This window comes from Stegostoma tigrinum, chromosome 25, assembly GCF_030684315.1.
Source record: "Stegostoma tigrinum isolate sSteTig4 chromosome 25, sSteTig4.hap1, whole genome shotgun sequence".
Taxonomy (NCBI): domain Eukaryota; kingdom Metazoa; phylum Chordata; class Chondrichthyes; order Orectolobiformes; family Stegostomatidae; genus Stegostoma; species Stegostoma tigrinum.
In genome coordinates, this window is record NC_081378.1 from 38,086,019 (window position 1) to 38,110,070 (window position 24,052).

Genomic DNA, 24,052 nt, shown 5'->3' on the forward strand with positions numbered 1-24,052 from the left:
AGCAGACAGGGTCAGGTCAAAATAACTATCTGCTGCTGAGCAAACAGATATCTGATAAATCAAAAATCAGAATCTATTATGGAAGATGTATAGCTTGAAAACACAAAGTAGAATTTTCTCCTCATCAGAATGGACCTCTGCAATGGTCAAAGCATTGCCATGTAACACAGAGGTGGTTTTTCATTGGCAGGTCAGGTGACAACTCTTCACAGATATTTAAACCATATCCCCCCCACCCCCCACCCCCCCACCGTGCCTTTCTCTACTCCCCACCACATGCCAATATGGAAATATTATCATATCGGCAACCACAAATGGACCTCCCTCCATCCCACAGAAGGGGTGGCCCTACAGCTCTGGCAGCTGTTGATGATTTTACTCTTGATTATTCCAAAAGTGCTCAGAAGTTATGTTTAACTCGAGTATACTCTCTCTCTCTTTCTCTCTCTCTCTGCCATGCCTACATCAGCAACTTATCACTTTCCCAATATTTGAGAGGTTCCCTATTGCCTCTGCAGTGCTAGGAGATCACCCATTATCCTTAATTAGACCACAGCATAGCCTTTGGCTGTTATTTGGCCAGTTCCTTTGAAAATGGACAGCAGGTGGCTATTTCCCACCTTGCAAGATCAAGACCCTGATGTTCTCCTGGCTTTGGGTTCCTGAGCCCCATTCGAAGTTCAGGTTCATGGGATCCAATTAGAGTGCCCCATCAGCTTAGTTGGTGCAACACAGATCAGCAACTGCACAATTTAATTGTTGACCACACAATGATGAGCAGAGAAGGCTGAATGGGTCCTGACAGAGGTGTATAAGACTATGAGGGGAATGGATAGGGCAACCAGAAAGCAGCTGTTAGTCAATGAGTCAGTAACAAGGGGGCATAATTTTTAGGTGAAAGGCAAGAGATTCAGAAGGGATTTGAGAAAAAATAAAATCACCCACCCAGAGGGTGGTCAGGGGTCTATAATACACTGTGTGGGATGGTGGTTGAGATGGGTAACTTTGAACCCCTTAAGAAGTATATGGATTAGCAGCTGAAATGCCATAAGATTCAAGGCTATGGTCCTAGTGCTGCAAAGTGGTACAAGTGTAGATTCAATGTAGCTTTATGGTACAGACTTGATGGGCTGAAGGATTTCTTCTGTACTAGATTAGTCTATGATCTTTATGAATTTGGAATGAATCAGTTACCACTCTTTCAATAAAAACTGAAAGAACTGCGCATGTTGTAAATCAGGAACGAAAACAAAGTTGCTGGAAAAGCTCAGCAGGTCTGGCGGCATCTGTGAAGGAGAAAAGAGTCAACATTTCGAGTCTAAGATAATAAAATGTGAGGCTGGATGAACACAGCAGGCCCAGCAGCATCTCAGGAGCACAAAAGCTGACGTTTCGGGCCTAGACCCTTCATCAGAGAGGGGGATGGGGTGAGGGTTCTGGAATAAATAGGGAGAGAGGGGGAGGCGGACCGAAGATGGAGAGAAAAGAAGATAGGTGGAGAGGAGAGTATAGGTGGGGAGGTAGGGACGGGATAGGTCAGTCCAGGGAAGACGGACAGGTCAAGGAGGTGGGATGAGGTTAGTAGGTAGGAGATGGAGGTGCAGCTTGGGGTGGGAGGAAGGGATGGGTGGGAGGAAGAACAGGTTAGGGAGGCAGAGACAGGTTGGACTGGTTTTGGGATGCAGTGGGTGGAGGGGAAGTGCTGGGCTGGTTGTGTGGTGCAGTGGGGGGAGGGGACGAACTGGGCTGGTTTTGGGATGCGGTGGGGGAAGGGGAGATTTTGAAGCTGGTGAAGTCCACATTGATACCATTGGGCTGCAGGATTCCCAGGCGGAATATGAGTTGCTGTTCCTGCAACCTTCGGGTGGCATCATTGTGGCACTGCAGGAGGCCCATGATGGACATGTCATCTAAAGAATGGGAGGGGGAGTGGAAATGGTTTGCAACTGGGAGGTGCAGTTGTTTATTGCGAACCGAACGGAGGTGTTCTGCAAAGCGGTCACCAAGCCTCCGCTTGGTTTCCCCAATGTAGAGGAAGCACCGGGTACAGTGGATGCAGTATACCACATTGGCAGATGTGCAGGTGAACCTCTGCTTAATATGGAAAGTCATCTTGGGGCCTGGGATAGGGGTGAGGGAGGAGGTGTGGGGGCAAGTGCAGCATATCCTGCGGTTGCAGGGGAAGGTGCCGGGTGTGGTGGAGTTGGAGGGCAGTGTGGAGCGAACAAGGGGGTCACGGAGAGAGTGGTCTCTCCGGAAAGCAGACAGGGGTGGGGATGGAAAAATGTCTTGGGTGGTGGGGTCGGATTGTAGATGGCGGAAGTGTCGGAGGATGATGCATTGTATCCAGAGGTTGGTGGGGTGGTGTGTGAGCACGAGGGGGATCCTCTTTGGGCGGTTGTGGTGGGGGCGGGGTGTGAGGGATGTGTTGCGGGAAATGCGGGAGACACGGTCAAGGGCGTTCTCGACCACTGTGGGGGAAAGTTGCGGTCCTTGAAGAACTCGGACATCTGGGATGTGCGGGAGTGGAATGCCTCATTGTGGGAGCAGATGCGGCAGAGGCGGAGGAATTGGGAATAGGGGATGGAATTTTTGCAGGAGGGTGGGTGGGAGGAGGTGTATTCTAGGTTGCTGTGGGAGTCGGTGGGCTTGAAATGGACATCAGTTACAAGCTGGTTGCCTGAGATGGAGACTGAGAGATCCAGGAAGGTGAGGGATGTGCTGGAGATGGCCCAGGTGAACTGAAGGTTGGGGTGGAAGATGTTGGTGAAGTGGATGAACTGTTCGAGCTCCTCTGGGGAGCAAGAGGCAGCGCCAATACAGTCATCACTGTAACGGAGGAAGAGGTGGGGTTTGGGGCCTGTGTAGGTGCGGAAGAGGGACTGTTCCACGTAACCTACAACGAGGCAGGCATAGCTGGGGCCCATGTGGGTGCCCATGGCCACCCCCTTAGTCTGTAGAAAGTGGGAGGAATCGAAAGAGAAGTTGTTGAGGGTGGGGACGAGTTCGGCTAGGCGGATGAGGGTCTTGGTGGAGGGGGACTGGTCGGGCCTGCGGGACAGGAAGAAGCGGAGGGCCTTGAGGCCATCTGCATGCGGAATGCAGGTGTATAGGACTCATTTCGAGTCTGATGACTCTTCCTCAGAACTTTGAAAGTTACATTGATTTACACGTTGGATTGTAATACACATAAAAAAACAGAATACTTACCACAAAGCCATAATTGGTTGAAATAGTGATCTTATCTCCTCTGTGAAAAATAATTAGTCCTTTTGGGCAAGAATATGGGAACCTTGGAAAGCAGAAGTAATTATCCACTAGAACTTTGAAATTGTATTTTGGATTTTGTTCTTCCATTAGAATGTATGTGCAGTTTTCATAGAAATTATACGCCTGTCCATTGAAGGTTTGATAGTGTGGATCACCCCACACTCTACATTCACCTAAAATATAAGCAAAATATGGTTTGCAAGTATTTTTGTGAAGGGAAGTAAAAGGAATAACATTGATGGCATTCAGATATTCTAATGCAACAGTAACAAGGTCAGGAAGGTGATACTAACAGCCACATTCCCAAGACATGCAGCCACATTCATTTATTACTTCAATGGGCTTTAAATGATTAGGACATTCAGGCTTCTCCTGTTTGCAGACTTTTTCAGTGACAATTTTCCCTTGCACACAGCTTTTAATAGTACAGTCTTCTTTCCATGTTCCAGTGCACTGGTATAAGAAAGAAAAAGATTTGCAATAAAATGATCAGCAGAGGTGTTAAGTCATTTTCCAACTAATTAAATACTTTTGAAGTCTAGTCTCTATTGGAATCTAGGAATTGCAACAGCTAATTTGAACACTCGTAACTCTCACAAACAACAATGAGTGCGTGACCAGAGATAAGCTGTTTAGTGCTGTTAAGTAAGGGATAACTGTTGACCAGGGCACAATTACTGTTCTTTAAATAGCGTCACACGATCTTTTACATCTACCCAAGCAAACAGATGGGGTGTCAATTTCACATCTTATTCAAAAGATAACAATTCTGACAATGCAACACTGAACTGCAAGTCAACCTTCATTTTTGTGCTTTTAAGCCCTGGAATGAACTGAGCTTGGAACCTTACCAAATAAATTGACAATGTAGGTAAAAGTTCAATGGGTTAGTAAACATGTGGACTGCTTTATTACTGTGCCTTTTAATTCATATACTTGGATTTGCTGTTGCAGGAAGTGTGACAAGGAAGCTAGATATGTTACAGGCTGAGGGAGGCCCTTTCCCAAACCAAAATTCACCAAATATTGTAATGAGACATTCTGTCATGTAAATACATGTCCATGCGCCATAGCAGCAGGTGAAGAATGTAGGAGATAGCAAGAACTGTAGATGCTGGAGTCAAAGTCAATACAGTGTGGAGCTGGAGAAACACGGCAGGTCAGGCAGCATCAGAGGGGCAGGACAGTTGATGTTTTGGGCCTGGACCCTTTGTCAGGAGTGATGAAGGGTCCAGGCCCAACGAGTCAACTCTCCTGCTCTTCTGATGCTGCCTGACCTGCTGTGTTCCACCAAGTCCACATTGTATTGTGATGAAGAATGTAGTCTACTGGTTGAAGGAAGAATACCCATCTAATATTATTTTAAAATTGTCTGCTCAAAAGAAACCCAGTGCTTTGTGTTTGCGGTAAAAATGAATCAGGCCAAGGAAACTTGAATCAGCGCACAAAACTAAGCATCTCGGAAAACATGGTTCAACTACCAATGTCAATGCTACCAGTAACCTCTATTACAATGGCTGCAATGTTCAGTTATCCGGTCTTCATGAAGAATTCAGAGAATCACCCCAATAATTTCATTTTACTGTTAATTTTTTGATCACATCTCTTATTCTAATCTGTGTGTATGTGGGTTGCATTAATAATATTTTCGCAACAAAATTCAAGGCAGTCTGATTAAATTGGATTCTTTACAAATATAAGTTCATTGAATCTCGGAGAAAAGCACCCACAAGGGACAGATCCTTTTAAAATTAATATTGTTGCAAACAACATGGATGAATAAAGAAGGGGAGTCAATTTACCCCCCTCACCTGAGAGTTTAACAGTTTGAAGTATCCATTTGCAAGTGTCACGTATTGAGGAATTTGTATTGTCGAAGATTTAGTCATAACAGTACATTGTATAAGTGAGAACATGCTGAAACCTCTCCATTGTGCAAGAGGACAGTAAATATTCTGACTAAACTCAGTTTTATCATTCAAAGACTGAAGAAAATTGCTTTATGTAGAGAGTTTTAACAGAATAAAGTATTTGTAGTCAATGTTCGCTCTAATTTTTTTTCCTGTCGTACAGGCTTCTGGGGCCTATGAGTGGCACCGGCTTCTGAAAACAGAAGCAAATAAATCAACAAATCAACCAGTGTGTGCAGAATAGCCCAGTGGCTGTTTCAGCTCTGTTTTAAGTTATATCTGTATAAAAATTTGCATGTATTGGAATTTCATGGATTGTGTTCAAATATCCAGTTTGGAAAGACAATGGATCCAGACACGAAAATACACAAATGAGTCACATTTCAATCGTGATTTTGCAAAGCAACGAGGTGCAAGGAAAAGTGAATGGATGTATAAAGAACTAGAAGACACTTCCTCTCTCTCTACCTTCCACTCCCTCTCTCCCTGCTTCTCTCCCCTGTTTATTTTCTAACACAATCAAAAGTTAGAACTAACAATAAAATAAATCAGAGAAACTCATATTCATAAGAACTCAGGATTTTACAAATGTCACTACTGCAGAGGATACAAGCTATTGACTACAAGTAAGTCATGATCTTAGGTTCAACTACAACAACTCAAGACCAGTAAGAACAATTTAAATAGTGTATTTTTCATCTTTTTACTATACTAGATATTCTTCCCCTTTTAAACATTACACCTGTGCTTCTATGTGCCTGTGTTTGAGACTGTGTTCATTATTTTTACTTTGGGGTTGGTAAACAAAAAAAATCCTCCTTAGCTCAGAAAATTCTTTAAGTTGCTCATTAATTGAAGGCTCACTCCATTGATTCCAGGGACAAAGTGGTTATCTTATCAGGAAAAAAATAGACAGGTTGGGTTTGTGTTCATTGGATTCTGGAAGAACGTGGGGTAATCTTATTAGAACATAAAAGTTCCCAGGTAACTTGACAGGTTAGATGCTGAAAGGATATTTTCCCTGTGGGAAGGAGTAGAAGTAGAGAACATAATATCAGGAGTTTCCAATTTAAGATAGATATGAGGAGGGTTTTTCTTCTGTCATTGGGTCATGACTTTGTGATTTTCTTTCCATGATTAAGGTACAGGAAGGTTCATTGAAAATTTTTAAGGCAGGAGGAGGTAGTTTTTTTAAAATCAGCAAGGGACTCAAATGATATTGGGGTAGATAACACTGCAGATTTGAGGTTGCAATCAGATCAGCATTGATCTTTTCGAATGGCAGACCAAGGTACTATGATTCGCATAAGTAGTTATAGAAAGCATTATTTAACATCCCTAGTTTGAAGTCTCTTCCTTCAGTCCTAGGTGAAGGACAACAATTTAGGAAAATTCAATGACCTCTTACAGAATGCTGTGACATATCATTATGGTTGACCATGAGAAGTAAATTATCTTCAAAGAGGATTTTCAAGTAGAAATATTATTCATTAAGTCATAGAGGCTCAAAGCATTGAAACATGCCCTTTGGCCCAACTTGCACATGCTATTCAGTTTTCATAATTAAACTCGTCCCATTTCCCTGCATACCTGTCCCTCAATACCTACCTTTCTGAATGATTCTTACATGAAAAAATTGTACTTACTTCCACCACTACCTCTAGCAGCTTATTCCAGACACTCATCAACCTCTGTGTGAAAATAAGTGCTCCTCTAGACCCTTTTGTATTCCACCATCCCCCAACATTAAACATATGTCCTCTCGTTTTAGTCTCCCTTACCTTGGAGAAAAGCAGTCTGCTATCTCCCTTATCTATACCTCTCACTATTTTACAGACCCGTATATGGTCACCCCTCAGTCTTCTACACTCCATGGAAAAAAAAGTTCCAGCCAATTTAACCTTTCCTTATATCTCAAACCTTCTAGTCCAGGTAGCATCCTAGTAAATCTTTTCTGCACTGTTTCTAGTTTAATATCATGTAGTACTCCAAATGTGGCCTCATCAATGTCTTGTACAGGTGGAACAAAACATGTCAACTCCTGTACTCAATGCTCTGACCAATATAAGCAAACATGCCAAAAGCTTTCTTCACCAACTTGTCTATCTATGATTCCACTTTCAAGGAGCTATGAACCTGTACCCCTAGATCTCTTTGTTCTATGACAATCCCCAGGGCCCTACCATTAACTGTGTAAGTCTTGCCCTGGTTTGAAATACCAAAGTGCAACACCTTGCATATGCCAAATTTAACTCCATCTGCCATTCCTCAGCCTACTGGCCAAGTTGATCAAGATCTCACTCTATTCCCAGATGATCTTTTTCACTGTCCACTGTACCATCAATCCTGGTATTATTAGGAAAATTACTAACCATACCTCCTAAATTCTCATTCAAATCATTTTTATACATGATTGAAAACAGTAGACCCATGAACAATTCCTGTGGCACACCACTGGTCACAGGTGTCCAGTTTGAAAAACAACCCTCTACCACTACCCTCTGTCTTCTATCTTTAGGCCAACTTTGTGCCCAATTGGCCAGCTCTCCCTAGATCCAGTGATATTTAACCTTGCTCAACAACTACCCTGCAATAGCTTGTCAAAAGCCTTGCTAAAATCCATACAGACGATGTCTACTGCATGGCCTTCATCTATTTTCATGGTCACAGCTTCAAAAAACTCAAATTCATGAGATATGATTTCCCATGCACAAAGCCATGCTGACAATCCCAAATGAGCACTTGCCTCTCCAAAATGCCTGTAGATCCTGTCTGTCAGAATCCCCTCTATCATTCTACCCACCACAGACATTAGGCTGACTGGTCCATAATTCCCAGGAATTCCCTGCGACCTTGCTTGAATAATGGCACAACATTAGCCATCTCTAATCTTCAGGCACTTCACCTGTGGACGTCAATAGTAAAAATATCTCCGTTAGGGGCCCTGAAATTTACTCCCTAGCTTCCCACAAAGCCTTGGCATACGCTTCATCAGGTACCAGGGGTTTATTTATCTTAATGTACTTTAAGACTTTGAGCACTCCTCTTCCATGACGTGGACTCCCTTCAAGACATTATATTTATATTCTCAAGTTCACTACCATTCATGCCTTTCACAGTGGTAAATATGATGAGAAATATTGAGTTAGGGTCTCACCCATATCTTGTGGCTCTGCAAATAGACAACCTTGTTGAGCTTTAAGAGTCGCTATTCTATCCCTAGTTACTGTTTTGCCCTTCATGTACTTGCAGAATATCTTTGGGATTTTCTTCACTTTATCTGCCCTATTCATGAATCAAGATTGTAAAGTTCATTTGTGCAGAATAATCTGCATTCTAAACTATTATCACATGCATTCTTGAGTAAAATCTTACCTGTTTACTTTCTGTAACGTTGCAAGGGCATGTGGTGGTCGGGGTAGTTGTAAAGGTGATTGTGGAGGTGGTGGATGGGGTAGTGGTCGGGGTAGTTGTAGAGGTGATTGTGGAGGTGGTGGATGGGGTAGTGGTCGGGGTAGTTGTAGAGGTGGTTGTGGAGGTGGTGGATGGGGTGGTGGTCGGGGTAGTTGTAGAGGTGGTTGTGGAGGTGGTGGATGGGGTGGTGGTCGGGGTAGTTGTAGAGGTGATTGTGGAGGTGGTGGATGGGGTGGTGGTCGGGGTAGTTGTAGAGGTGATTGTGGAAGTGGTGGATGGGGTGGTGGTCGGGGTAGTTGTAGAGGTGATTGTGGAGGTGGTGGATGGGGTAGTGGTCGGGGTAGTTGTAGAGGTGGTTGTGGAGGTGGTGGATGGGGTAGTGGTCGGGGTAGTTGTAGAGGTGGTTGTGGAGGTGGTGGATGGGGTAGTGGTCGGGGTAGTTGTAGAGGTGGTTGTGGAGGTGGTGGATGGGGTAGTGGTCGGGGTAGTTGTAGAGGTGATTGTGGAGGTGGTGGATGGGGTAGTGGTCGGGGTAGTTGTAGAGGTGATTGTGGAGGTGGTGGATGGGGTAGTGGTCGGGGTAGTTGTAGAGGTGATTGTGGAGGTGGTGGATGGGGTAGTGGTCGGGGTAGTTGTAGAGGTGATTGTGGAGGTGGTGGATGGGGTAGTGGTCGGGGTAGTTGTAGAGGTGATTGTGGAGGTGGTGGATGGGGTAGTGGTCGGGGTAGTTGTAAAGGTGATTGTGGAGGTGGTGGATGGGGTAGTGGTCGGGGTAGTTGTAAAGGTGATTGTGGAGGTGGTGGATGGGGTAGTGGTCGGGGTAGTTGTAGAGGTGATTGTGGAGGTGGTGGATGGGGTAGTGGTCGGGGTAGTTGTAGAGGTGATTGTGGAGGTGGTGGATGGGGTAGTGGTCGGGGTAGTTGTAGAGGTGGTTGTGGAGGTGGTGGATGGGGTAGTGGTCGGGGTAGTTGTAGAGGTGATTGTGGAGGTGGTGGATGGGGTAGTGGTCGGGGTAGTTGTAGAGGTGATTGTGGAGGTGGTGGATGGGGTAGTGGTCGGGGTAGTTGTAGAGGTGGTTGTGGAGGTGGTGGATGGGGTAGTGGTCGGGGTAGTTGTAGAGGTGATTGTGGAGGTGGTGGATGGGGTAGTGGTCGGGGTAGTTGTAGAGGTGATTGTGGAAGTGGTGGATGGGGTAGTGGTCGGGGTAGTTGTAGAGGTGGTTGTGGAGGTGGTGGATGGGGTAGTGGTCGGGGTAGTTGTAGAGGTGGTTGTGGAGGTGGTGGATGGGGTAGTGGTCGGGGTAGTTGTAGAGGTGGTTGTGGAGGTGGTGGATGGGGTAGTGGTCGGGGTAGTTGTAGAGGTGATTGTGGAGGTGGTGGATGGGGTAGTGGTCGGGGTAGTTGTAGAGGTGGTTGTGGAGGTGGTGGATGGGGTAGTGGTCGGGGTAGTTGTAGAGGTGGTTGTGGAGGTGGTGGATGGGGTAGTGGTCGGGGTAGTTGTAGAGGTGATTGTGGAAGTGGTGGATGGGGTAGTGGTCGGGGTAGTTGTAGAGGTGGTTGTGGAGGTGGTGGATGGGGTAGTGGTCGGGGTAGTTGTAGAGGTGGTTGTGGAGGTGGTGGATGGGGTAGTGGTCGGGGTAGTTGTAGAGGTGGTTGTGGAGGTGGTGGATGGGGTGGTGGATGGGGTGGTGGATGGGGTGGTGGATGGGGTGGTGGATGGGGTAGTGGTCGGGGTAGTTGTAGAGGTGGTTGTGGAGGTGGTGGATGGGGTAGTGGTCGGGGTAGTTGTAGAGGTGGTTGTGGAGGTGGTGGATGGGGTGGTGGATGGGGTGGTGGATGGGGTGGTGGATGGGGTGGTGGATGGGGTGGTGGATGGGGTAGTTGTAGAGGTGGTTGTGGAAGTGGTGGATGGGGTGGTGGATGGGGTGGTGGATGGGGTGGTGGATGGGGTGGTGGATGGGGTGGTGGATGGGGTAGTGGTCGGGGTAGTTGTAGAGGTGGTTGTGGAGGTGGTGGATGGGGTGGTGGATGGGGTGGTGGATGGGGTGGTGGATGGGGTGGTGGATGGGGTGGTGGATGGGGTGGTGGATGGGGTGGTGGATGGGGTAGTTGTAGAGGTGGTTGTGGAAGTGGTGGTTGTGCTGATGGTTATACAACATACTCGAATTTCATAGTCATGACACATGAAACCATTCTCAGAAAGTGGCGGGATGCATTTGAGTCCTTGCAGATTACATGTCACATTGTCAGGTGTCGTTGGCCCTCGCGAACTGGAAGCATGAACACGTTCGCACTGAATATTGCTAAACGATTCATTTGAACGACATAGATTTTCTGGTGATTCTTGATCTCCTCTTTGGCGCACACTTGGTGTATGTTTATTGCTCCATTCTGACCAATAACCTTGGCAAGGCTCGACTGCAAAATAAAGACAGATTGTATCAGCATTTATAAACATTTACAACCACCTCTACAACTACCCCGACCACTACCCCATCCACCACTTCCACAATCACCTCTACAACTACCCCGACCACTACCCCATCCACCACCTCCACAACCACCTCTACAACTACCCCGACCACTACCCCATCCACCACCTCCACAACCACCTCTACAACTACCCCGACCACTACCCCATCCACCACCTCCACAACCACCTCTACAACTACCCCGACCACTACCCCATCCACCACCTCCACAACCACCTCTACAACTACCCCGACCACTACCCCATCCACCACTTCCACAACCACCTCTACAACTACCCCGACCACTACCCCATCCACCACTTCCACAACCACCTCTACAACTACCCCGACCACTACCCCATCCACCACTTCCACAATCACCTCTACAACTACCCCGACCACTACCCCATCCACCACCTCCACAACCACCTCTACAACTACCCCGACCACTACCCCATCCACCACCTCCACAATCACCTCTACAACTACCCCGACCACTACCCCATCCACCACCTCCACAACCACCTCTACAACTACCCCGACCACTACCCCATCCACCACCTCCACAACCACCTCTACAACTACCCCGACCACTACCCCATCCACCACCTCCACAATCACCTCTACAACTACCCCGACCACTACCCCATCCACCACCTCCACAATCACCTCTACAACTACCCCGACCACTACCCCATCCACCACCTCCACAACCACCTCTACAACCACCTCAACATGATGAACAGGAGGACCTGGGAAGCACCGAGGATCACTTTGTGTGCATGTCCACCAGAACTTTAAGGTATCGGGACAGGTGATTAAAGTGGCTCAGAGGGCATTCGGTATATATGTCTTTATGGGTCGAGGCATAGAGTTTAAAGACAGAGAGGTTATCCTAGAACTACATAAGTTGTTGGCTAGGCCACAGCTAGATTGTTGCATGTAGTTTGGAATCTGCATTACAGGATGGATGTGATTGCACTGGAGAGGTGCAAAGGAGATTTACCAGGATGTTTCCTGTGCTGGGGCATTTCAGTTATGAAGAGAGATTAGACAGATATGTTGTTTTGGTTAGAACAGAGAAGATTGAGATGTATAAAACTATGAAGTCTATACATGAAATTAGACGGGAAAAATCAATTCCCCTCATTGGAGGGTCAATGACCAGGGGCTTAGATTCAAGGTGAAGGGGAGAAGTTTTAGAAGAAATATGAGGAAAAGTATTTTCATCCTGAAGGTAGTGTGAATCTAGAATTCACTGCCTGCAAGGGTGGTAGAGGCATAAACCCTCATAACATTTTAGAAATGTTTCAATGTACATTAGGATGCCATGGCCTACAAGGCTGTGGGTCAATTGCTGGAAAATGGAATCGGAATAGTTTGATGATTGTTTTGGACTGGCAGAGATGCGATGGGCAGAAGGGCCTATCGATCTCCACGACTCTCTTATAATGGGATCACTGAATAGGATCTAGAAGTCCTTTACATATTGTATTGTATGGCTGCTGTGCACACTCCTCTGTGCTCCTGTGGACCATTTCCTGGTGCTCTCTCATGTATTATTTGTTCGTAAGTTACAAATCCCAAATTTTATTTTACCATCATGAACATGAAAACAAATCCTTTGAAATCTCTATTCCATTATTCCCGGAATAACATTTGCCCTTAATAAGACAATCATCACCTCAGACTGGGGTTTGCAATCTTGAGATTCTCTCAAAGCTCAACCAAATCGCTGTTTTTGAAAGATATTTAATATTGCATGTCTGTTTAAAGTAGTAAGTCTGTTCAATATGGAAATGGGAGTGCAAACGTTATTTTAGATTGAAAACTGCTGAAGTGATAACTAGCCATGACTCAATTGCTTCCACTTGCAATGGAGCAGAAGAAAGCCAGTCAAGGTGCATTTGACATTACTTTTGTAGAGAAAATAGGAGGCAGAAAGTTGCTTCAGGAGCCATGAAGAAAAATATATACAGCCATCATCCCAGGCTCCAAACCTTTACACCTGCGCCTTCCCCAAACCTGTCCGCCACAACTACAACCACCACCAATTCACCACCCATGCTCAATACTTACTTGTTGTTGTGGTCGGACTGGTAGTCGTGGTCAGCGTGGTGGTGGTTGGCGTGGTGGTTGGCGTGGTGGTGGTTGGCGTGGTGGTGGTTGGCGTGGTAGTTGTTGGCGTGGTGGTTGGCGTGGTAGTTGGTGTAGTAGTTGTTGGCGTGGTGGTTGGCGTGGTGGTTGTTGGCGTGGTGGTTGGCGTGGTGGTTGTTGGCGTGGTAGTTGTTGGCGTGGTGGTTGGCGTAGTAGTTGGTGTAGTAGTTGTTGGCGTGGTGGTTGGCGTGGTGGCTGTTGGCGTGGTGGTTGGCGTGGTGGTTGGTGTAGTAGTTGTTGGCGTGGTGGTTGGCGTGGTGGTTGTTGGCGTGGTGGTTGGCGTGGTAGTTGTTGGCGTGGTAGTTGGCGTTGTGGTAGTTGGCGTGATAGTTGGTGTGGTGGTTGGCGTGGTGGTTGGCGTGGTAGTTGATGGCGTGGTAGTTGTTGGCGTGGTAGTTAGCGTGGTGGTGGTTGGCGTGGTAGTTGTTGGCGTGGTAGTTAGCGTGATGGTGGTTGGCGTGGTGGTGGTTGGCGTGGTAGTTGGCGTGGTAGTGGTTGGCGTGGTAGTTGTTGGCGTGGTAGTTAGCGTGATGGTGGTTGGCGTGGTGGTTGGCGTGGTAGTTGTTGGCGTGGTGGTTGGCGTTGTGGTAGTTGGCGTAGTAGTTAGCGTGGTGGTTGGCGTGGTAGTTGTTGGCGTGGTAGTTGGCGTGGTAGTTGTTGGTGTGGTGGTTGGCGTGGTAGTTGTTGGCGTAGTAGTTAGCGTGGTGGTTGGCGTGGTAGTTGTTGGCGTGGTGGTTGGCGTGGTGGTTGGCGTGGTAGTTGGCGTGGTGGTGGTTGGCCAGGTGATTGGTGTGGTAGTTGGTGTGGTGGTTAGCGTGGTAGTTGGCGTGGTAGTTGTTGGCGTGGTGGTTAGCGTGGTGGTGGTTGGCCAGGTGATTGGTGTGGTAGTTGGTGTGGTAGTTGGTGTGGTAGTTGGTGTGGTAGTTGGTGTGGTAGTTAGTGTGGTAGTTAGTGTGGTAGTTAGTGTGGTAGTTGGTGTGGTGGTTGGTGTGGTGGTTAGTGTGGTAGTTGGTGTGGTAGTTGGTGTGGTAGTTGGTGTGGTAGTTAGTGTGGTAGTTAGTGTGGTAGTTGGTGTGGTGGTTGGTGTGGTGGTTAGTGTGGTAGTTGGTGTGGTAGTTGGTGTGGTAGTTGGTGTGGTAGTTAGTGTGGTAGTTAGTGTGGTAGTTGGTGTGGTGGTTGGTGTGGTGGTTGGTGGTGTTGTGGTTGTTGTAGTTACTGTAGAAAGATATCATAATAGATCATTAAATCAGCAATAAAGTTACCGATTTTGAAAATCATCTATATTCAGCAACCAGATTAGAAATATAATTTACATTTTTGAACGAAAGTGCAGCTGTTATCTCAATAACTTTGGAACCCATTACTTTATTGATATTTCAGAATAATAACTGGTCAGGCTATTAGGCTAATGTAAAACAGATGGAAAGATGGAATCAGTACTGATGCAATGAGGAAAAAAACTGTTTTTTGCTGTTTATTGATAAAAGCGTTACATTTAAAATTTTCAAGCAAGCACTACAGACTAAATTTTCACAAAGATGCAGAAGTTTCATAGCTAAAATGGCATGAAAACCTTATTTTGGAGGTACCACCCCAAACCCTGCACCAATCATTTTTGCCCAAGGGATGGAGAGGGAAGAAAAAGGAGCAATTATCCTTTAATGTCATGCACTGAATACAAACATTGAAGTGCAGTTGCCTTCAAACACATTCAATTTTTGCTAATGTTATATATTACAGCATCACTCCCACAGATATCTCATGGGGACTTCTAGCCAGCGTATTTTTAGTATTCAGCCACACCATGGTAGCCTATGCTCTGCTTCTTGGGTCGGTGTGCCTGGTTTTTATCTCGCATGCGCCCTACCCCCTTGGACTGAAGGTCATGACATTCTCCAGTGGCAGGTTGGTAAATATCCTGGCTCAAGTGCTACCCACCTTGGTAATGAAAACCCATTCCTTCTGTTGGGAGTGGCATATCGCTAAATTTACTACTATTTTTGTGAGCTTTGTTGTACAAGATAATGGTCCAGATGTTGTAGTAAAAATAACAGTAAAATTAATAGCGCTTGTTGTTATTAAGGAATAAATTGGACATAGCCTTCAGGTGTTCACAAATATGCAGTTAACCACAGAAATCACGAATGTTGCCTAAGCTACCCTGCTTCTGCCAAAGTTTACTACATCATACTACCTTGTGGTAAAAGCTTCAGTAATCAATAAGTCAATTAAATCAGTAAGTGAGTGAAGTTGCAATACCAGTACACTACATACACACTAAACTGCACCAGAAAACAGTTGGGGCTTGTTTGTTCATGTGGAGGTGAATTTTTAATAATGAAAGGTAAATGCTAAACGTTACCAAAGATCCTCAAAGAATTACTTGGACTCGTATTCCTTCATGTTTTGAGTGGTATTGTGGAGGTGCCATCATACTTCTGAGGTGAAAAGATTCCACAGAAGATCAGGTTCTCCTTGATTTTGTTCATTTTTTGGGGCCAGTGTTTATAATTCGACTACTTTCAAAAAATCTTAACTGGTCACTTGTAATTTATTTTTGTTGGAACTTGCTGTGTACAAATTGGGTGTTATGTTTCTGATATTGCAGCAATGACTATGCCTCAGAAATACTACAAGTGTAAAGCACTTCCTGAGATTGTGAAAGAACCTATATAAATACAAGTTTTTTTTTAAAATAATAAATTTGTCTTTGCCTTTTCACTTTGTTTCTCAGAATTTGGACTGTTATAATAGTAATGCCAATTTGGGTAGGAAGTAGGCTGAATGAGCATTGGCAACTAAGCAATGGTTTAGTAGGAGGAAGTGAGGGAACTTGACAGTGGGCCATTTGCTTCAGACATGGCCTTTCAGAGCTCAAACAAAACTGTTGGGTTAGGCTGGTGTAGGGAGTGTTTCAATTATGGCTGTTTATTTTGCAACCAATCCACATTTTTGAATTTCTTAGCTGTTTTTTCATCTTGTTTAAAATGCCATATGTTTGCATTTAATTATGAATTGTTTATGATATCAATTAAACATATTGATCAATATTTGTGCAGGATGCCCTTCAGAGCCACCTGGTTGAGCAAGTACCACAGAACTCAAGTGATGCCATCCATCAAACAGGTATTGCATAAAAAATCTCTTTTATTGTGTGTGCTGAGCAGCCAAATGAATCTGATTCGGAGTTTGAAAAGTTTCTCTGGTATTTCGTCAAGTTCAATTTTACCAAAAACTTGCTTTTGCTTCAAATGAGAATGATGTGACAGTTTCTAAACTCAGTAATAGAAATAAGGAAATTAAACGGCAAGTTTCTATCTAACTGACCCAAGGCAACGTACTGGGAGAGAACAAAAAAAAGTTAACAACTCAGTGGGTCTGGCAGCATCTGTGGAGAGAAAGCAAAGTCAAAGTTTAAGGTCTAGGCCCGAAACGTCAGCTTTTGTCCTCCTGAGATGCTGCTTGGCCTGCTGTGTTCATCCAGCCTCACATTTTATTATCAAAGTTTCAGGTGTTGGGGCCCTTCATTTAAACTAGTAGCACCTAGGAAAAGGGTGGTATATAGGCTAAAACTATGCTTTGGGTGTAAAGTACATGACTGAGAAGAGAAAGAGAACAACAGTTAGGCAAACAAAGTGTTGGGTAATGATATGCCAGGGAAGGAGAAACACTGACAGTGGAGACCAGAAGTGGGTGAGAATGGTTTAGCTAACGTTATGAGTGACAATGAAAGTAATGGTGGTAGACAGGAAGAAAGATTAGAGCAGAGATTGTTGGCAAGAAGAGCAGAACTTCTTCAAGGGATGATGTGGAGGTGCAGAAGGATGTTGCAGGTTACAAAGAGACATAGATAAGCTGCAGAGCTGGGCTGAGAGGTGGCAAATGGAGTTTAATGTGGAAAAGTGAGAGGTGATTCACTTTGGAAGGAGTAACAGGAATACAGAGTACTGGGCTAAAGGTAAGATTCTTGGTAGTGTGGATGAGCAGAGAGATCTCAGTGTCCATGTGCATAGATCCCAGAAAGTTGCCACCCAGGTTGATAGGGTTGTTAAAGAGGTCGTACGGTGTGTTAAGCTTTATTGGTAGAGGGGTTGAGTTTCAGAGCCATGAGGTCATGTTGCAGTTGTACAAAACTCGGGTGCGGCCGCACTTGGAGTATTGTGCACAGCTCTGGTCATTGCATTATACGAAGGATGTGAAAGCATTGGAAAGGGTGCAGAGGAGATTTACCAGGATGTTGGCTGGTATGAATGGAAGGTCTTATGAGGAAAGGCTGAGGGACTTGAGGCTGTTTTCATTAGAGAGAAAAAGGTTAAGAGGCGACTTAATAGAGAGTCTAGTTCACTAATGTCCTTTCGAGGAAAAAATCTCCTGTCTTTACATGATCTGGATTACATATGACTCCAGAACTACAGCAACATGATTGATTCATAACTGCTTTACAAAATGACCCAGCAAGTCACTCAGTTGTCTTGTCATCATCTTCTCAAAGGAAATCAGTAACAGAAAACAAGTGCTGATCTTGAAGGAATGTTCACATCACAGACTCACTGACTCCTGTGTCAGAAAGCTGTGTTTCATAAGACCATAAGAAAAGGAACATGAGCAGGCCGGTCAGCCCCTCATGGCTGATCTGACTTTCCTCAGTACAATTTCCTGCATTTTCCCCATAACCCTTGATTTCCCTATTGACCAATAATGTATTTATCTCAGCTTTAACTCTACACAAGGACTTTTTCTCAATAGCACTTCATGGCAAGGAGTTCAAAAGAATCACAACCTTCTGAGAGAAGAAATTCCTCACTTCAGTCTTAAATTGGCCTGTCTTTATTCTGACACTATGCCCTCTGGTTCTAAACTCTCTCAAGAGAGGAATCATCCTCTCAGAATTTACCTGGATGAGTTCTTTAGGAATCCAATATGCTTCAATGAGATGACCTCTCATTCTTTTAAACTCCAGTGAGTAGAGTCCCAATCTGTTTAGCCTTTGCTCATAAGACAATCCTTTCATACCAGGGATCATCCTGGTAAGCCTCTCTTAACTGCCTTGATGAAATGGAATCTTTCCTTAAATGAGGGGACCGAAATTACTCACAATACTCCAAATGTGGTCTCACCAGTACCTTGTACGGTTGCAGTAAGGCTTCCTCACTCTTATACTGCAACCCCCTTGAAATAAGGGTCAACATTACATTAGCCATCCTAATTACCAGCTGCATCTATCTACATTTTAGCTTTCTGTGTTTTGTGAACAAGTACCCTCAAGTTCCTTTGTGCTGCAGCTTTCTGCAGTTATTCTCCATTTAAATAATATTCTGTTCTTTTGTTCTCCCTTCCAAAATGATCAACTTCACTTCTTCATACATTGTACTCTATTTGCTAACTTTTTGCCCATTTAGTTAACATTTCAACATCTCTCTGTAAACTGTTCATTTTCTTCTGACAACTTGCCTATCCACATGATATTTTGTGCTGTCTGTAACTCTCGCTACAGTACCGTCACTTCCTTTATTTATCCATAATACATCGTAAAATTTATTGCTTTCTGTTCACTTCATTCCAGCAACATTGTATTTTGAGATCTTGTACAGACAAGAGATCCACACATGTAAGCAAACTTTCTGATGACACTGTCGTTTTATTCTGTGACATGACTAGTCTGCCTGGTACAATTAGATCAGCTGCCATTTCTCACACCAGCGGATATTATTTTGAGTGGAAAATAAACATTGAGAGATGAAGATGTCATTATACTCTGTTAGGTTCTTACTGGGTGAATCTAAATGTTTACAACTCACTTGAGCGTGGAGTCATGTGTTTGTGGCCCTTAAGTTTAAGAGAAGTTACTTTATACATTGCTCATACATGTCTGTTAATTTTGAGCATATTTACCTAGAGACATGTTAAACATTGAAAGATAGTTAAATTTGGATTTTTTAAAACATATCTCTATAAATTTCCAGTTTATGATTTTGCTTCATGTATCTCTTGGGCAGGGTTAGTTAGGTGTACGGTTTGGGAAATTTCCTTGGATAATGGCATAGTTAGTGGAGAATATCTTTTATGAGCAACCAGAGACAATTTTTGAGAACATCATGTGAAAGCAGAGTCTGTCTTTTGTGCAGAAGCTGCAATGTTACACTTGTTAGAGGACTTGCTGTCACAACAGCAGATCAAAAAAATGCATTCCGAATCATCAATATCATCATTACTAGGGATATAAAACGAGAAGCGCTATCCTTGTTTTGAAAACAAACAAGTTCTTATTCATTTAATATGCATCAGAATTAATTTAAATTAGAAAATAGAGTTATAAACTGCTTGGCATCTCACATGTTCTGCACAATGTTCGCAGATCATATGAGGGTTAAGTTGGGGAATGTTAGGCAGAATCTTCCCAGCCCAGTGAATGCAGGTTTGAACTCGAGATCAGGAGCAGCATTTTAAATGTGTTTCAGACTGACTCTGTGTGAGATCTCACCTCTGAGTGCTTGCTGTAATCAGGGTCAACATGTCAGCAGCTACCTTCCTGACAGTGGTGGGTACTAATTAAACCAAAGAAAGAGTCATTGTAAGGTTCCCTCATGCATTCTTTTCTACTTCAACACTTCCATGTCTTCTGGCATTGTAGTCTTACAACTGGTGCTATGGTGATGTAGCCCTCCAATTGGATCTACTGTCTTGGGAATCTATTTAATGCCCTTCATCATATTTAGAATGCTGAGATGGTCACTTAGTGAGCATTTCCCTAAATAGACCAACAGTTCTGCACTTCTGAGCTGTCTGAAATATTATTTCCCTCATTGTTTTAACTGTAGTGTCTGAAGACAGTATTTGCCATTATAATACTTGATTTTTATACAAAATTATTGAAAAATGAAGTTTACTTACCACATTCAACATTTCCTTCACTGCATACACTGTAAAATATTAAGTTCAGATTATTAATTTTAGGAAAACAATGTTTAACAAACCTTAACCTGTATATAGCTTCCATATTCAATACATTACAGATTCCCATTGAAGGCTGGTACAACAAGGAGAAGCCATTTAAATTTGTACTAGCAACCCTGCATTCTGGTGAGGGAAAAATGCAACTTTTTGTGGATCTATTACTGACCAACCAAAAATCATTTATGGTTTCACATTAATAAAAATATCCTTTGCTTTCACCTAACGTTGAAAAATTAAAAATAGCTTCATTAAAAATTGCAGATAGCATTGACAGTATTTTGTGTTAGCCTTTGCACCAATTTCTTGTGCATTGTAACTAGTGCAGCCAAACAGTATATTTCAATACACAAGGATACTGCGATGTTAGCATGACTGTAGAAAGGAATGTGGAAGGAAAGTTAATAATTTATTTTCCTCCAGTGCTCTCTTTGTGACCATCAAGCAAGACTGAAAATCATTTAAATATTCAAACATGATTTATTCAAATCGATTGCATTTCCTCATTAAAGGCACAATCAAAATCATGTTATAATTGTTAATCCTTTTTAGCTCATCGCTAAATGTTTAGAATAAAGTTGGCATTCAATGCATCACAGCCTGTACACGCAACACTTTGATTCAATGATAATAAAACATTTTAAAACCTGCCTGTTCATATTTGCATTGACCTCAATTCAAAGAAAAAACACATAAGGCAGGGTATAAATTGAACTGCTGATTTGATATCAACAAAATAAATTTACACATCCTCCAACTGTGATTTTTCCATTTATAGTATCATCTTTATAGTGATTAAATTACTTTTTCAAAGCAAATGAAAACTGAAATTGAATGTTTTTAAATCAAATATTATTCTGTTCATGAATTTAATAGTATAGGCAATCTAGTATTTACAATGCAATGAAACACATAAGAACTTGGCAAGACATTCAAAATGACAGGAACAAACAGGGCAACTTATCACTATTTACAATGTAACACACTCTGGCCAGAACACCAAATTACTTTAGCCATCTAATTTTTGGAATAAGTGTTAATAATAAACAGTTAGTGACACTGTCAAATTTGATCAAGTCCAAGTACAATTTTAATTGACAGAGGGAGAATTTTCCCACTGATGCCCATTGAATCTGGTTTTGCTAAACCACTGAGTCAAATGTGGACTTTGCTATCACCTCCCCTCTGGAATTCAGCCCTTTTGCCCATAATTGAAGCAAGGCTAAAATGTGGTCAGGAGCTGAGTGGCTCCGGCAGAACCCAAATTGAGCATCAGTGAGCAATTTGTGGGAAACAATTCTGATAGCATTAGTCATGGCAATTTCCTTTTTGTTTACTAATAATCATGAGTAGACTGATGGGGCATTAATTGGATGCGTTGACTTTGTCCTGTTTTTCATGTGTAGGAAATACTGGGTCATTTTCTGTATTAAGATAACACAGTGTGAAGCTGGATGAACACAACAGGCCAAGCAGCAACAGAGGAGCGGGAAAGCTTGATGTTTCGGGTCAGAATCCTTCTTCAGAAATTTTTGAAGAAGGATCCTACCTGAAACGTCAAGCTTTCCTGCTCCTCTGATGCTGCTTGGCCTGCTGTGTTCATCCAGCTTCACACCATGTTATCTCATTTTCTGTATTGTTGGGTAGATACTAGCGTCAAAGCTGTAATGGCTAGGGTTGCAGCATGTTCTGGAGCATAAGACTATTGTAAAAATAGTTTCACAGCATTTACTGTATCTAACACCAGCCATTTCTTGATATCATGTGGAGTGAATTGAATTGACTGAAAACTGGCATTTGTGGTATCCTGGAAGCCTTCCCTTCCATTGAGTTGTTTAATTGTTCATTAATGTTAAATGTTCCATTCATAACTAGAAGTGGAAGGTCTGCAGAGTTTAGGTCTGATCCATCAACTGTGAAATCACCTAGCTCTGTCTATACTGTTTGGCACGATTTAATCATTCGAGGGATGTGGGCACGTCTGGCTGGAACAACATTTATTATTCATCCTTAGTTGCTCCTGAGAAGATAGTGCTGAGCTTTCTTTAGAACCTCTGTAATCCATTTTGTGTAGGCAATCCAGTTTTGTTGTCTCACCAGGTTGAGACTGCATTTTTAGGTATGCCTAGTGCTGTACTTGGCAAGTACTCCTGGGTGCTTCATTGAACCAGGGTTGCTGCCTTGGCTTGATAGCAAGGGTAGAGTGGAATATATTACTGAGCCATGAAGTAGCAGATTTTGTAGGAGTACAATTCTGTTGCTGTGATGGGGAGGTGTAACAGTGATTGAGATGGAAGTAATCAAGAAGTCACAAAGTGTTTATTCGAAGGATCGGCTTTGAAATACTCCAAATATTAGGCAGGATCATGTCACTTTTCTTCACTCATAAGCCCAGGCTTTGACAATCTGGAGACTGGAAGACTTGGCCCACACTTGCTTTTATGGCACATTCCCAACTAACAATAAAAACATCTTTTCTGGATACTTTACCAGTTTCCACAGCCAGGTATGGTTTCATATGGTTGGTATATTTTGCCATTGTAATAACAGGTGCACTCGTCCAAGTTGACACATTTCATTATATTTTCATCCAGATAGGGAGCGCTTTCTGGGCACTTTGGGTAACAACCTAATCATTGGAAAAATGTGAAAATGAGTGAGGTAAACTTACTATGGTATTTTCATATTATCAATGGTTTTGTTATAGATTTATTACTTATAGATACTATGGTACAGGGAACTATAGCTTGGTTTATTAGTAATTCAGCAGGTCTGTAATTTTCATACTTTGCCTATCACAATTTTGTTCTATTAATTGTCCATTATTGTAAACCCAACAGAGTGAGTTACCCCTGTAAATAAACCGAGCAATTTAAGTTATTTGTTTAATTTACATTTTGGAAATACCTAATTCATTCATGATGTTAGAGTCACCCAAATAATTCTACATTTTTTGACTGATTTAATAAAAACGGAAAACCTGAAATTTTAGCATTGTGAATATTTCTTTTGAAGTTTTGTTTCTGCTTCTTCATGGCATGCTCTATTAAAAACTGCCTTGAAGTCACAGGCTTTGCAATTCAGCTCTTTTGTCCATGCTCGGACCAAAGCTGCAATGAAGCCTAAAGCTGAATGTCAGAAGACACATGAACATCAGTCAGCAGGATATTGTTGTGTAATTCTCCTATATAGCACTACAGCGAATGAGAGCTGACTGATCAAATCGAAATTGACCTGATTAGATTTGTCCTGCGTTTCTCTGCACAGGATATACCTGTATAATTTTATATGCTGTCAGGTAGATACCAGTGTTGTAGTTATACTGGAAATTACCAAGATGTTTCTGATCTGAGTCACTTTAAATATAGTATTAGTTTTTATTAAAAAATTGATGTGTCCTTTTTAACTTTATACGCCAAATTATCTCTGCTTGTGCTTATATTAAATACATGCAAATTAAACTATTTGAGAAATGCCTTGCGGCACACCTAAACTTCAGCAGAATTATGAAATAATATAACCTTCAAGGACAGCGGAGAGTTTTTTCCGAACTGAATGGTCACTGCATGTTTTTGCTGTCAAAGTTCCACACGGTTGATAATGCCAACTGCATTCATCAGGACTGTTATAATAGTCACAATATACAGCTGCAATGTAAATTAGAAACAGTTGGTACACAAAGCCAGCCATTGATTCAGTGTCCAAAGAAACAGCTCAAATCAACATGCAAACCTGTTGAAATAGATTGGAAATAATTAGCACAAGTGAACCATATTATATTTGTCAGGGGGTTGTCTCATAATGCAGTTCACTGATCCACATCGATCTGAACAAAGTCTGTATAACACATCATGAAAGGCAACTACTCAAATATTTGTGA

The 24,052-nt window shown here is 43.1% G+C and overlaps 1 protein-coding gene across 1 annotated transcript in view; it reads right to left on the minus strand.

Annotated features, from left to right (window-relative positions):
* Nucleotides 1-24,052, minus strand: part of LOC125463427 (mucin-2-like) — a 92,061-nt gene that overhangs the window by 25,568 nt on the left and 42,441 nt on the right. Inside the window, exons 27-33 of the mRNA XM_048554688.2 lie at nucleotides 23,694-23,819; nucleotides 22,663-22,801; nucleotides 20,113-20,141; nucleotides 13,144-14,436; nucleotides 8,556-11,011; nucleotides 3,564-3,723; nucleotides 3,211-3,443 (exon numbers count right to left, since the gene is read on the minus strand). Coding sequence (XP_048410645.2) covers nucleotides 3,211-3,443; nucleotides 3,564-3,723; nucleotides 8,556-11,011; nucleotides 13,144-14,436; nucleotides 20,113-20,141; nucleotides 22,663-22,801; nucleotides 23,694-23,819 — 4,436 coding nt within the window. The remainder of the gene's footprint in view (nucleotides 1-3,210; nucleotides 3,444-3,563; nucleotides 3,724-8,555; nucleotides 11,012-13,143; nucleotides 14,437-20,112; nucleotides 20,142-22,662; nucleotides 22,802-23,693; nucleotides 23,820-24,052) is intronic.